This window comes from Eurosta solidaginis, chromosome 5 (assembly GCF_040869045.1).
Source record: "Eurosta solidaginis isolate ZX-2024a chromosome 5, ASM4086904v1, whole genome shotgun sequence".
Classification (NCBI taxonomy): Eukaryota; Metazoa; Arthropoda; class Insecta; order Diptera; family Tephritidae; genus Eurosta; species Eurosta solidaginis.
The window spans coordinates 29,819,972-29,836,219 of NC_090323.1; the positions used below are offsets into that span (position 1 = coordinate 29,819,972).

Sequence of the window (16,248 nt, forward strand, 5' to 3'; positions counted from 1 at the left end):
TCAATATATTTATTAAAAATACTGTTGTACAATATTTGATGTAGCCCCTGAAGACGATCTCCGAAGGAGGTTGAAATATATCGGAAAAAAACTAAAAACTTTGGGCTTTTAATACACCGGACATCGAGCCAGTCTTTACAAATTATGCATTATTTACTGTATAATCAAAGTGGGCCTGGTTATCGTTCCATTTCGCTCATTTTAATTAGCGATGGAAATTCATAAATAAGTATTGAGATATCTCAAAATTTACTCAACCTGTCGTATTTGCAGTTGGATAGACGGATGCACGTGGCTTAGTGAATTTATTTTCACTCCGATCATTTTGTCATGTATGTATGTATCTATCCCGAAAATGAACAACCCACTAAACGTGTGTGAGAGCTTTATTGAGCTTTATCACATACAGCCTAACACAGATATTAAAGAAGCTTGTTTACACGCAAACAAATTTCGCTTGCTCGAATAATTTGTTCGACGTTCAGCATCTAAGAAACTCGCCCAGCTATGGCAACTTGCGCAGCTATGGCAGGTTGTCTGAAAAATTTTCTACTTACTATTCCAAAAACAAAATACAATTTTTCAAATTTAGAAAAATAAAAAAATAACAATAATTAGAAAAAAATTATTGTTCTGGCCTTGAGCTCGAATCGAACATTGAATAATTTATCAATAGGCCGATAAAAACAAAAACAATTGTTAATAAACCATGAGCACTTGGGAATGTCAAACAAAGTAATTGACAATAAACAAAAATCCAGCATTATCAGTGATTTGCACCAGATGGCGCAACACTGAATAAATATAGTTGGTAAAAAGGAATAGAAGTAGCGAATTTGCCAGTCAAACAAACCACCGCTGTATAGCTAAATGGTTAGCACAGCATGCCTAAAGCGTACTGATGATGAAGGCTTAGCACCCTTCGAAATGGATCTATCTGCGCAGCTATGGCAGGTTGTCTGAAAATTTTTCTACTTACTATTCCAAAAACAAAATACAATTTTTCAAATTTAGAAAAATTAAAAAATAACAATAATTAGAAAAAAATTATTGTTCTGGCCTTGAGCTCGAATGGAACCTTGAATCATTTATCAATAGGCCGATAAAAACAAAAACAATTGTTAATACACCATGATCACTTGGGAATGTCAAACAAAGTAATTGACAATAAACAAAAATCCAGCATTATCAGTGATTTGCACCAGATGGCGCAACACTGAATAAATATAGTTGGTAACAAGTAAGGAAGGCTAAGTTCGGGTGTAACCGAACATTACATACTCAGTTGAGAGCTGTGGAGACAAAGTAGGGTAACCCTGGAATTTGTTTGTATGACATGTGTATCAAATGGAAGGTATTAAAGAGTATTTTAAGAGAAAGTGGGCCATTTAGGGATATCGCCATAAAGGTGGACCAGGCCTGACTCGAGAATTTGTTTTTACGATATGGGTATCAAATGAAATGTGTTAATGAGTATTTTAAAAGGGCGTGGGTCTTAGTTCTATAGGTGGACGCCTTTTCGAGATATCGCCATAAACGTGGACCAGGGGTGACTCTAGAATTTGTTTGTACTATATGGGTATCAAATGAAAGGTGTTAATGAGTATTTTAGAAGGGAGTGGGCCTTAGTTCTATAGGTGGACGCCTTTTCGGAATATCGTTATAAAAGTGGACCTGGGTTGACTCTAGAATTTGTTTGTACGATATGGGTATCAAATGAAAGGTGTTAATAAGTATTTTAAAAGGGCGTGGGTATTAGTTCTATAGGTGGACGCCTTTTCGAGATATCGCCATAAAGTGGACCAGGGGTGACTCTAGAATTTGTTTGTACGATATGGGTATCAAATGAAAGTCGTTAATGAGTATTTTAAAAGGGCGTGCGTCTTAGTTCTATAGGTGGACGCCTTTTCGAGATATCTCCATAAAGGTAGACCAGGGGTGACTCTAGAATTTGTTTGTACGATATGGGTATCAAATGTAAGGTGTTAATGAGTATTTTAAAAGGGAGTGGGCCTTAGTTCTATAGGTGGATGCCTTTTCGAAATATCGCCATAAAGGTGGGCCAGGGGTGACTCTAGAGTTTTTCTGTACGATATGGGTATCAAATGAAAGCTGTTAATGAGTATTTTAAAAGGGTGTGGGCCTTAGTTCTATAGGTGGACGCCTTTTCGAGATATCGCCATAAAGGTGGACCAGGGGTGACTCTAGAATTTGTTTGTACGATATGGGTATCAAATGAAAGGTGTTAATGAGTATTTTAAAAGGGCGCGGGCCTTAGTTCTATAGGTGGACGCCCTTTCGAGATATCGACATAAAGGTGGACCAGGGGAGACTCTAGAATTTGTTTATACGATATGGGTATCAAATGAAAGGTGTTAAAGAGTATTTTAAAAGGGAGTAGGCCTTAGTTCTATAGGTGGATGCCTTTTCGAGACATCGCCATAAAGGTGGGCCAGGGGTGACTCTAGAATTTTTGTGTACGATATGGGTATCAAATGAAAGGTGTTAATGAGTATTTTAAAAAGGCGTGGGCCTTATTTCTATAGGTGGACGCCTTTTCGAGATATCGACATAAAGGTGGACCAGGGGTGACTCAAGAATTTATTTGTACAATATGGGTATCAAATGAAAGATGTTAATGAGTATTTTAAAAAGGAGTGGGCCTTAGTTCTATATGTGGACGCCTTTTCGAGATATCGCCATAATCGTGGACCAGGGGTGACTCTAGAATGTGTTTGTACGATATGGGTATCAAATTAAAGGTATTAATGAGGGTTTTAAAAAGGAGTGGCCCTTAGTTGTATATGCGAAGGCGTTTTCGTGATATCTACCAAAATGTGGACCAGGGTGATCCAGAACATCATCTGTCGGGTACCGCTAATTTATTTATATATGTAATACCACGTACAGTATTCTTCCAAAATTCCAAGGGCTTTTGATTTCGCCCTGCAAAACTTTTTCATTTTCTTCTACTTAATATGGTAGGTGTCACACCCATTTTACCAAGTTTTTTTCTAAAGTTATATTTTGCGTCAATAGACCAATACAATTACCATCTTTCATCCCTTTTTTCGTATTTGGTATATAATTATGGCATTTTTTTTATTTTTCGTAATTTTCGATATCGAAAAAGTGGGCGTGCTCACAGTCGGATTTCGGCCATTTTTTACACCAATACAAAGTGAGTTCAGATAAGTACCTGAACTGAGTTTAGTAAAGATATATCGATTTTTGCTCAAGTTATCGTGTTAACGGCCGAGCGGAAGGACAGACGGTCGACTATGTATAAAAACTGGGCGTGGCTTCAACCGATTTCGCCCTTTTTCACAGAAAACAGTTATCGTCCTAGAAGCTAAGCCTCTACCAAATTTCACAAGGATTGGTTCATTTTTGTTCGACTTATGGCATTAAAAGCATCCTAGACAAATTAAATGAAAAGGGCGGAGCCACGCCCATTTTGAAATTTTCTTTTATTTTTGTATTTTGTTGCACCATATCATTACTGGAGTTGAATGTTGGCATAATTTACTTATATGCTGTAAAGATATTAACTTTTCTTTTAAAATTTGAATTTAAAAAATTTTTTTTTAAAAAAGTGGGCGTGGTCGTTTTCCGATTTTGCTAATGTTTATTAAGCAGACATAAAGTAATAAGAGTAACGTTCCTGCCAAATTTCATCATGATATCTTCAACGACTACCAAATTACAGCTTGCAAAACTTCTAAATTACCTTCATTTAAAAGTGGGCGGTGCCACGCCCATTGTCCAAAATTTTACTGGTTTTCTATTCTGCGTCATAAGCTCAACTGACCCACCAAGTTTCATCGCTTAATGCGTATTTGGTAATGAATTATCGCACTTTTTCGATTTTTTGGAATTTTGGATATCGAAAAAGTGGGCGTGATTATTGTCCGATATCGTTCATTTTAAATAGCGATCTGAGATGAGTGCCCAGGAACCTACATACCAAATTTCATCACGATACCTCAAAATTTACTCAAGTTATCGTGTTAACGGACGGACGGACGGACGGACGGACGGACATGGCTCAATCGAATTTTTTTTTGATACTGATGATTTTGATATATGGAAGTCTATAGCTATCTCGATTCCTTTATACCTGTACAACCAACCGTTATGCAATCAAAGTTAATATACTCTGTGAGCTCTGCTCAACTGAGTATAAAAAGGAATAGAAGTAGCGAATTTGCCAGTCAAACAAACCGCCGCTGTATAGCTAAATGGTTAGCGCAGCATGCCTAAAGCGTACTGATGATGAAGGCTTAGCACCCTTCGAAATGGATCTATCTGCGCAGCTATGGCAGGTTGTCTGAAAAATTTTCTACTTACTATTCCAAAAACAAAATACAATTTTTCAAATTTAGAAAAATTAAAAAATAACAATAATTAGAAAAAAATTATTGTTCTGGCCTTGAGCTCGAATCGAACCTTGAATCATTTATCAATAGGCCGATAAAAACAAAAACAATTGTTAATAAACCATGAGCACTTGGGAATGTCAAACAAAGTAATTGACAATAAACAAAAATCCAGCATTATCAGTGATTTGCACCAGATGGCGCAACACTGAATAAATATAGTTGGTAAAAAGGAATAGAAGTAGCAAATTTGCCAGTCAAACAAACCGCCGCTGTATAGCTAATGGTTAGCGCAGCATGCCTAAAGCGTACTGATGATGAAGGCTTAGCACCCTTCGAAATGGATCTATCTGCGCAGCTATGGCAGGTTGTCTGAAAAATTTTCTACTTACTATTCCAAAAACAAAATACAATTTTTCAGATTTAGAAAAATAACAATATTTAGAAAAAAATTATTGTTCTGGCCTTATAGCTCGAATCGAACTTTGAATCATTGATGAAATTTGGTGAGCGGGTATGTATTTGTTTCCGATTAGACATTTGTCGGAACCGAGCGGGTCGGGTTACTATAGCACATATCCTCCATATAATCCATTTTTCATAAAAGAGGTTTTTGTAATATCTTCCTGAATTTATCAGACAGAAGCTCAAAATTTACTAGATGCTTTTATATATGGGACATACTAATTTCTGGAAAAATCGTAGAGACCGGTCGTATATATAGTATATATTCGATAGAACTGGCTGTTCAAGTGAGAGGTTTTCGCAAATTCTGCCCCACTTAACAAGCTTCAAATTTTGTTTTTTTTTTTTTTGTTTTGTTTATATCCAATATATTTTGCCAATTGTATACATAGAATACATCTATCAGATTTGTGGTTTTTTTTAAAGTAATTCATAATTATTAAAACTTAATAAACTTGGTGGGCATGGATGGATTGCTCTCAGTATTGCATCAATTTTTTTTTTTAAGAATTCATCAGTGTTGAAGATCTGTGATTGACTTTCTTTTCAGGCGCGTGAAATTAGTCGGTCTTGCTGACAGGGCTGGAATGAATGAGTTGGGGTGAAACAGTATAATTTTTGATTTCTTCAGCTATAGTTGGAACCTTCAGATCCCGGTGTAGCTGGTTGTTAGTCACATAGTAGGGTGCGTATACAATCATTCTAAGTATTTTCGATTGGAATCTTTGGAGAATTTCTATGTTTGAGTTTGCTGCAGCTCCCCACAGTTGTATTCCATATGTCCAAATAGGTTTTATGATGGCTGAGTAAAGCAGGACTTTGTTATCAACTGATAATTGTCAATTTCGGTTCATAAGCCAATACAGATTTCTTAGTTTGATACCAAGGGCTTTTCTTTTGTTGAATATGTGGGTCCTCCAAATTAATTTTCTGTCGAGGTGCATGCCAAGGTACTTTGTTTCGTTGCTTAGTGGTATATTAATATTGTCCAGTTTAACGGGTGGGCAAGTGTTACGTCTGGTAGTAAACGTCACTTGAACGCATTTTCATTCATTGGATTTGATCCTCCATTCCTTCAGCCAACGGGTAATTTTATTTAAACTTCCTTAGAGCTTGAATGAAGCCACGCTAGGGTTAGGGTCAACGGCCAGCACCGCAGTATCATCTGCAAACGTGCCTATAATGGCGTCTTCTGCTATTGGAGTTCATACATGTAAAGTATTGGGCCCATTAGAATGCGTTGCGGGACGCCTGCTAAGCACTCATTAAGGGTAGTCTCCTCCACACCTTGTTTAAAGAAGAAATAACGTTCTTCTGGATATGATTGTATAAATATGAAGTAGTGTATTTTACTTATAAAGTAATCCGTCATGCCATACGTGATCAAAAGCTTGTGAAATATCTAGAAAAGCAGCTGTGCAGTATTTTTTCTTCTCAAAAGCGTCGTATATTTGCTCGGTGCGTCGGTTCATATTTAATCAAATACTTACGTATGCGTCATATATTGTACAGATAAGTGGTTCATGGTAATAGCTATCATATTTACACAACGTCGAAAACGACGCTTACGTACATCTCTTCTCTTTATATTACACATCTTATACAATCTTATCTTATATTCGGATATAACGAAGTTGCAATAAAATATCCTCAGATCATAAATGTGGAGCAGATATTGAGTTATTTGAATGCAGTTTATAAGGATATTTCCCAGGCGAAGCAGCCTACACGGAATAGTAAGAAATGTTATCTTTAAACCTTATAGCGTAAGGAAATCCCTTTATCCTCCTTTAAAATTTACAAACCAAAAAACGCGTTGCAATCGTTCTCATTAAACTTCATAGCACTTTTATTAAGTTCAATATAGTTATGACGCAGTTTTGCATAACGAACGTTAATACATATGTAATCCGAATGTAAGCTAGTCTTCTATACTAATTATACAAAAAATGCTTATATGGGCAATGTTTGTAACTGCTAATCTCAAGAAGTACCAAACCGATTTTTATGATTTTTTTAAAGAAAGTATTGGCGCAAATAAACACCCTGCGCTTTTTATTTTTTCCATTTTCATAAACTAAAGCCCTTTATTTATAGGATAAAATTGATGAAAACACCCAACTAATGCAAGCATAAGACTTTTCGGTGGCCAAACCCAAGCTACAGCGGGCCAACAAAAACGACTTTGTATATACTCACATCCAAAGAGAGTGCGTCATTTTACTCTTGGCAAAGCGTGCTTTCACACAGAGTATATTAACTTTGATTGCATAACGGTTGGTTGTACAGGTATAAAGGAATCGAATAGATATATACTTCCATATCAAAATCATCAGTATCGAAAAAAAATTTGATTGAACCATGTCCGTCCGTCCGACCGTCTGTCCGTTAACACGATAACTTGAGTAACTATTGAGATTTCTTCACTAAATTTGGTACACGAGCTTACCTGCCCCCAGAATAGATTGGTATTGAAAACGAGCGAAATCGGATGATAACCACGCCCCTTTTTATATATATAACATTTTGGAAAACACAAAAAAGCTGATTATTTATAAAACAACACACCTAGAATTTTGAAATTTTATGGGCGTGGCACCGCCCACTTGTGATAAAATCAATTTTACAAATATTATTTATCATGCTTTTACTATAAGGAATGCTTTGAAGAAAAATTAACGAAATCGGGTATGGACCACGCCCACTTTTATTTAAAATATTTTTAAAAGGGTCGTGGACGAATAAAATAAGCTATAGCTTTGCAAAAAACAGCTTTATATCAATGGCATTTCGTTTCACAAGTAGATTTATAACAATAAATAGGAAAAACTTCAAATTTTAAAAAATGGGCGTGCCACTGCCCCTTTTATGACTAAGCAATTTTCTGTTTCGGGAGCCATAACTCGAAGAAAAATTAACGGATCGTAATAAAATTGGGTAAACAAATTTTCCCTATAGCATGAAATATTTCTAGAAATAAATAATAGTTTAAAAAAACTAAAAAAAACCCGCTTTTATAGCAAACCGAACTAAAAAAATAGAAAATAAATTTCAATTAAAAAGAGTTTATATAACAGTAGTAGAAGGTCAAACAATCGTTTGTAGTTAATCACCTCAAAATAAAATTATAATAAAATTTAAGTTATTAACAGAATAATTTAATTCAGAGTAAAAAGCGTGGGGTGCATTTGACTACATTTCATATCTTTCCTCTCAGATAGTTGCTAATAGAATGATTGTAACATTCAATATCAAGCACCCCACGCTTTTTACTGTGAATTAAATTATTCTGTTAATAACTTAAATTTTATTATAATTTTATTTTGAGGTGATTAACTATAAACGATTGTTTGACCTTTTACTACTGTTATATAAACTCTTTTTAATTGAAATTTATTTTCAATTTTTTTAGTTCGGTTTGCTATAAAAGCGTGTTTTTTTAGTTTTTTTAAACTATTATTTATTTTTAATTTTTTAGTTCAAGTAATTTTAAAAGTTTTAGTCGAGAGTGATGAAACGTCGAAACACCAGCGGTCCATGGATGAATCCAACCCCACGGCACCGAAAGACGCAGGGAGGCTGGACGCGGTCTTTCGCCGAAATTGCCAAGGGTCGGCAGATCATTGGCATTATAGACGAGAGCAGCGAAGATGGCCGGATCCCGAAACAACAGTGGAAGTGGATCGAGGCCGCGCTCGCTACGGTGCATTCAAAGTGGTAGTAAGGCCAATTGACCTTATGGCCGTTGACCTTATGTCACCACACCATCACATTAATGAATTGTCATCGAGCCTTGATACGTGTGCAAAGTTTCAAACAAACTTATGGTCATTCAAAGTGGTAATAAGGCCAATTGACCTTATGGCCGTTGACCTTATGTCACTACACCATCACACTAATGCATTGTCATCGAGCCTTGATACGTGTGCAAAGTTTCAATCAAACTTATCGTCCTTCAAAGTGGTAATAAGGCCAATTGACCTTATGGCCGTTGACCTTATGTCACCACTCCATCACATTAATGCATTGTCATCAAGCCTTGATACGTGTGCAAAGTTTCAATCAAACTTATGGTCCTTCAAAGTGGTAATAAGGCCAATTGACCTTCTGGCCGTTGACCTTATGTCACCACACCATCACATTAATGCACTGTCATCGAGCCTTGATACGTGTGCAAAGTTTCAAACAAACTTATGGCCATTCAAAGTGGTAATAAGGCCAGCTGACCTTATGGCCGTTGACCTTATGTCACCACACCATCACATTAATGCATTGTCATACGTATGCAAAGTTTCAAGTTAATCAGACTTCTAGAAACCGGTGAAAATTAAGCTCAAAGATTCCGTTACATACAGGCCAAGGTAATAAAAGCGTGTTAAAAAGGACCAGATCGGTTAAAGACCACGCCCACCTTTATATAAAAGATTTTTAAAAGGGTCGTAGACGAAAATAATAAGCTATATCTTAGCGAAAATGAGCATTGTGTCAATAGAATTTTACTTTCTTAATTTAATTATAGATAACATTAAATTGGAAAACACTAAAATTTTTGAAAATGGGTGTGGCACCTCCCATTTTATGACTAAGCAATTTTCTATGTTTCGGGAGCCATAACTCGAAGAAAAATTAACATATCGTAATGAAATTGCGTACACATATTTTCCTAATAGTAGAAAATATTTTTAGTAAAAATGGACGGGATCGGTTAAAGACCTTGGTAACTTAGATATAAAACAAGTTTAAAAGGGTCGTAGAGTAGAATAATAAGCTATAATTTAGCAAAAAATAGTTTTGAATCAATAATATTTCACTTATCAAGTTTTATTGTAAGAGGAAATGGGGAGACATTTTTTTTTAAACGGGCGGTGCCACGTGTTATGTAAAAAAAAATAATTTATCCGAAATGAAATGTACAGTTAAAGTTCACGCTGATTATATAATGTTCGGTTACACCCGAACTTAGACACCTTTACTTGTTTGCTTTGTTATTGTTTTGCGACATCCACTGAAAATCAAAATAGTCAATTCCCTAAAAAGCAGCAGATACATATGTACCTATGTATGTAGTAGAGTTGATTAGAAACACACATTAAATGCAAATCCGAAATGTTATTTGCTTTGATATTGTTTTGCTACAAACAAAGCAACACATATGTATGTTGCTTAAAAAAATAATAAACCTGCTCTTTCTGTCATTTCCTCCCTTTACCCTATTTTCAATTATGATATTTATTAGCGAAGTATGATGCTTTTTGAAAAAAAAGGGGAGAGTTAAAATGAAAGGTTGCGAGTATTGAACAACAGGCAAAGGGCGATTGGTCTGAAGTCAGTATTTAACTACAGACCACATCTGAATTATATGGAAATTTCTCCACTTTTTATTGGCCGTGTAAGTGAAATTTTCGTTTTTGTTAGGCTAGGAAGTGGCCAAATGAAACACCAGGTATGTGCTGTAGTAAGAGTCATGTCAAATTAAGTGATGACCTCTTCAAAGAGATATTTTGAAATTACATCAAGAAATTCTGCTTGAAAATAATGTATATGGTCGAAGTTTTGTGACTTCTATGGAGCGCATGCTATCTAATTCGAATAACTGTGGGGTTGTAATCCATGGCGACAAACGCCATGTTAATGAACACCTTGGTCAATATAATATCCCGACTACATGCGAGGTCACTGTATTGATAGTTAGCAAAAATGCTGGTCGATAACACGATAACACACTCCATCGTGTGTCAGAAATTCATCCTTCATATGGCCCCTTGCAATACCCTATCATATTTTTAAATGGTGAGGACGGTTACAGCATAAATATACCGCAAACTTCTCCAAGCAGTGGGGCACCTAACCCACAAAAAACAGTTTCATGTATGCAATTTATGCACATAAAATTAAGATTAGAGAAAATAGATTTAATGCGCTTCATAGATATGGATATCTCTTTAACCGATACTGTGTGGACATGGCTGCTTAAATGACGACCAAAAGGTTGCATTTTATAAGAGAACACCAAAAGACGTTGCACGCAAATAGTTATATACATCCAAGGGATGCTGTTAACGAGGATTGCAATCCTGAAAATATTGGTCAGTTAGTAATTTTGCCGTCTTCATTTAATGGATCGCCTGGATATTTGCATGAACGTTCACAAGACGCCCTCTTATGAGGAAATCTGCCAAACTTTGGTTTTTTTGGAGAAAAAAAAATTGTTTTTGAAACATGGTATCACGCAAATACATATCTTTTTGTTAGGAACATTGAGGGGTAAATTGGAGCAATAGTGCATCGCTGTTACTCGTCTTACATAAAGCCCTAAAAAGATATAGTCAAAAGATCTAGCAAAATATATATAAATTGAGGTCGCAATGTTAAATATACATTTATTTCAACACTTCTGTACCGATTATATCGAAATTTTATCAAAATATGGAAATATATACTGCTGTTAGCTATGTAAAATTGTTTTGATACACGAGACCCGGTTTTGTAGATATTGGTAAAAATATAAAACCGAATAACCGCCAAATATTTTTTACTGCAAAGTTTGCAACACATTTATTTTAACACCTTTCTACCGATTCTTTTGAAACTGTAAAAACATATAGATATGTGAACGAAGTATGTTTAGGTAAAAAAGTTTTAATACCCGAGATCCGGTTTTGGAGATATTGATAAAAATATAAACCCGGAAAACCTTAAAATTGTTTACTTATTTAAACACTTCTTAACCGATTGTGTTGAAATTTTATCAGGATGTACATATCTATGTGGGGTTTATTTAGGTAAAGTTTTGTTGATACCCGAAACTCGGTTTTAGAGATATCGGCAGAAATATGAAACCGGGTAACCGTCAAATATTTCATACCCGTTTGTTAATTTTTTCTCTACACCACAGTAGTATACCATCAATTGCCTCATCTTGGAATATTCACGCAAGGAAAGTTATTGATGTTTGTATATGGGGCAAATATACGAAATTTCCGACAAAAATTGGCAATCGTCAAAAATTGTAGACATTTTTCTGTTTTTTTTTTTAATTTTTGTACCAAATTTGTGTTTCTTTTCATTTACTTTTAAATAAAACCTGGTTAAAAAAAAAAAAAAAATGTCTACACTTTTTGACGATTGCCAATTTTTGTCGGAAATTTCGTATATTTGCCCCATATACAAACATCAATAACTTTCCTTAAGTGAATATTCCAAAATGAGGCAATTGATGGTATACTACTGTGGTGTAGAGAAAAAATTAACAAACGGGTATGTAGTGATAAAAGTAAAATTGTAGCTGTCCTCACAAAAAACATGCTCCTGAAAAAAATTTACGCAACCACGTGCTTCCACTTTTCTGCCTCTACCTTCAAAACTGAATGGCGCACATCGAATTTGAAGCCCCAGGTATTTTTAGTCTCTGATAGGCTATTATCGTGCATAATCCAAATTTCAATACTCAGTTGCCTCAAAAAGCTATAGGCCAAAAACTGCCAATATTGAGAATGACAAAAAAAAAAAAGTATCGCTACTTTGATTGATGATAGTTTTGAGTATTGTAGGGGCATATTAATTTTGCTCATACTTTTAGAATCTCCGTCTCAAAAACAACATTCAGTTTAAATTCCATAGCATTTCAGCAATGCCTCAAAATTTCATCGAAAAAATTTAAAAAAAAAATCGAGGGTATCGCTTGAAAAAGTGTAAAAATCGACGTTTTTTACGTTTCGAAGCTCTGCAAAAAATCACTATCAACTTTCTTGATTTTTAAAATCATCAGATCGGATAGTCAAAAGGTCAAACTTAATGTCCTTGTACTTTTTTCTGGCCTTAAGTTTTTTGCCCGTGTGTAAAACCCAAGTATCAAAAAAAGTAAAAGTTTTTGGGATTTGCCCTTATATGTCCGTCATTAAGGACGAATTGTTCCCAAGCGAGCGCCATGGCATTATGTCAAGAGTATTCCATATCAAACTACAATTACAAACCAAGATTTTTTGGAAAAGTTAGATGCCATATGTTTACTGTTGAATGGCAAAAGCGAGGTTTACCTCACGCGCATATGTATTTTAATTTGGCTAATAGATAAACTTCTTCCCGATGACATGGATCGCATTATATCAGCGGAAATTCCAAATAAGGACGAAGATCCGATGCTGTATGATATAATTATATAATATATGGGGTTGATAATTTATCATGCAGGGCGATGAATGGACGACGCTCAAAACGATACCCACAGCATACGCAGATCGGGGAAGATGGATATGCAAAATATAGACGAAGGGCGAAAGCAACATCAAAATTTTAGAAATAAGGTTTTTCAATTAGAAGAACATTTTTCTAAGCGGGGTCGCCCCTCGGCAGTGTCTGGAAAGCGCTCCGGGTGTATTTCTGCCATGAAAAGCTCTCAGTGAAAACTCATCTGCCTTGCAGATGCCGCTCGGAGTCGGCATAAAACATGTAGGTCCTGTCCGGCCAATTTGTAGGGAAAATCAAGAGGAGCACGACGCAAATTGGAAGAGAAGCTCGGCCTTAGATCTCTTCGGAGGTTATCGCGCCTTACATTTATTTTTATTTTTTTTTTTATTCAGCGGGCGATGGCTATACCCATGTACTTTCTAATGGGACAACGTCGACAACCGATGGATCGTTCGATATTGTCCCATTTTTTCCAGATGTTTCTCCGCTCACATAAATGTAAAGTACTGTCATTCAGTGCAAGCAATAAAATATATTTGTAAGTATGTCAACAAAGGTAGCGACGCAGCGACATTTTCCTTTCAAGATAATAAGGACGAAATGCAAAATTGTTTGAATGGCAGATACTTAAGCACATCAGTAAGTATTTGGAGATTACTGAGATATTCTATTCATTACCGATTCCCAACGCCTGTACATCTATCTGTTCACTTAGAAAATGGACAAAGGAATTATGGTACTGCAGGAACCACTACAAACCACTTTGACAACATTTTTTCCCTTTTTTTTAGTTAACGATTTCGCAAAGACTTTTCTTTACTCCGAAGTACCCCCCTATTACACTTATAGCGTTTTCTTTTCTGAAATAAATTGTTGCCTAATTAAATGGTAAAGCCTTAATTGAGTTACTCCTACCCCAGAAAATGTTCAACATTTATAGTGCATACAAGGAACATTTCAACTCACCATATTCACTCATATTAACAGAGTATATGTGGAATTTAAGAGCGAATTGATAGTTTCACAGAGTTGCACTGCCACACCGCCATTTTATACAGGGTAAAAGTGTAACGCTTTTGCGTTATATTTTACGAAATATGCCGTAAAGGCGTTGCCTGTTTTTTAGAATAGAAAAGCAACCCTTGCGCGGCGTACAAAAAGCGTAACACTTTAGCCAGAAAAGAAAACGCGATTAGGCTAACACAATTACAATTAGTAAGTTGCAAGGATAAACATTTAGTTATGACGGCGTAGACCTTCGTAGTGAAGTGTTTTCTCACGGTGAACTGTATGTCACTATTTCAAGAACTTATTCCCAACAGAACCCAAGTTTTCTCATTCCTGGAAATGATAATAAAACAAAGAATGTTATATTCCCGGAAGTTTTTAATTAATGAAAAAATTCACCTTTTTTTACGTATTCATTTTTTACGTGCTACAATCGAATGTCGACTGCTGAGTGGAATAGCACCCTATTCAAAATTCTTTTCATAAACGCTCTACCTGAGAATTTGGCTCAAAAATCTCCTACCGCAAAATTTGATTGAAGCTAATTTCAAAATTTGTTTGATCTCGGTATAAATTCAAGCGTTTGAAATAGAGTGATATTAGACTCAGCAGTCGATTTAGTTAAGTGCCTAATGCTATTTGAATTGTTAAAAGTGTTTGCATTTCATTATATATTATTATATATATATATTATTATACTATTACCTTCGTAGCAGAAAAAATACGTGACATATGTATGTGTATCTCTTCTCTTAAACTATATCCAAATAGCAAAAACTCAATAGAATTACTTTTTGCGGCGTAACGACGTAAGCCGGGTATTTGCTAGTCTTATATAATTCGAAGTAACATGACTTTTTGTTATGCAAAGGCTTTAGTTCTTTTTAGGGATCCAGGCTTGCATTGATTCATCGTATGAATAAATACGTTTGGACACATACTTTTCATATAAAGTATGAATGATACCATTAAAATATAAAACGTTCTAGTTGACGTCCGCGTAACGTTGAGGCCAAGTGGCCAAGTTATTTTAGAAGCTATTGCGCACTTAGTACTTAAATTTCGAGAAAAATTTGACTTTTTCGGTTATGCCCAGAATCCAGATATATATGCAAGCGTGCCGTGATGACTCATACTTATAGTTAATAATTTTGAAGTCAATATGTTTTAGAAACACAAGCACTTTTTTTTATTAAGCTTAAGCCCCGTATTTTCTTGAATCCAATCCAAGTAGAAAGTAACACGAGTATGTCCAGCTGGTAAACCATCTTCACATCCATCCAGTGAATGAAAAGATATAATACCAATTTGAAGCTTTGTATTTGCCAACACCAATGGACCACCAGAATCACCATCACAATGTCCAATACGATTGACAGTGGAAGTACACAACATTCCGGTAACGATATCAGGATATTCTTCAGCACATACTTTGTTCGAGATCACTTTCAAATTAGCGTACTGTAAAACAGGTGGACACGATGTGGATGTATCAGAGGTATGACCCCATCCAGAAGCCACTACAGTTTTACCAACGTAAGTGGGAAAGCTTATAACACATTTTGGTAGGGACACCGGTTGAATGGCAGCTGAATATGTTACAGCTGGAATTTTTATCAAAGCTATATCATTTATAAAAGTTTCCATATCGTATTCGGGATGATCTTTAATGTCACATTTGTCCACCTCCAGGCGTACAATGGAATCTAAGTGATTGATGCTGCCTAAGTATACGATCACAATAACAGCACTGAAATTAAAAGGAACGACTAGATCTGATTGCGTATGGACAGTACGTTGTTGGGTGATTAACTTATTAATTTTTCTTTTCGCCAATTGTCTCACACCCTAAAACATACAGTACATATAATTCAAAACTTACTCTAAAGTACAATGAGCAGCCGTCAGCACCCATTCATGATTTATTAGAGATCCACCACAAAATCCCCAAATTTCACCATCAAATAACTCCAAACCAGCTTGATAAGGAAATTGATTTGCAACAGCCGTTTGACCATTTGCTATACGTGGACTTGCAGCTACCTTTTGCACCATAGACCCTAAGCGTTCACGTTGTTTATTTCTAGATCCACAATTTTCAAACCACGAGGCGATGCATAGTAGGAGCGACAAAGCTATCAAGAATTTCATGTTGCTGGCGTTGAAGCAAATTTAGACTGACTAAAACATAGCCTATTTTGGTTTATTT

General features: G+C 35.6%; 2 protein-coding genes across 3 annotated transcripts in view; one reads left to right on the top strand and one right to left on the bottom strand.

Moving 5' to 3' along the window:
* LOC137254449 (uncharacterized) overlaps window positions 1-16,248 on the top strand; it is a 447,929-nt gene that overhangs the window by 47,209 nt on the left and 384,472 nt on the right. The window lies entirely within an intron of this gene.
* On the bottom strand, window positions 15,207-16,190 carry LOC137252710 (collagenase-like). Its single transcript, XM_067788756.1, has 2 exons — window positions 15,922-16,190; window positions 15,207-15,789 (listed from the first exon to the last, which is right to left on the bottom strand). Exons 1-2 carry the CDS (start codon window positions 16,188-16,190, stop codon window positions 15,207-15,209), a joined length of 852 nt encoding a protein of 283 aa, XP_067644857.1.

Bases quoted from the DNA above. Each gene is read 5' to 3' on its own strand.
- LOC137252710 (XM_067788756.1), bottom strand. From the start codon at position 16,190: ATGAAATTCTTGATAGCTTTGTCGCTCCTACTATGCATCGCCTCGTGG. The intron at 15,790-15,921 runs GTAAGTTTTGAA...TTTTAATTTCAG, and splicing joins GCTGCTCATTGTACTTTAGA to TGCTGTTATTGTGATCGTAT.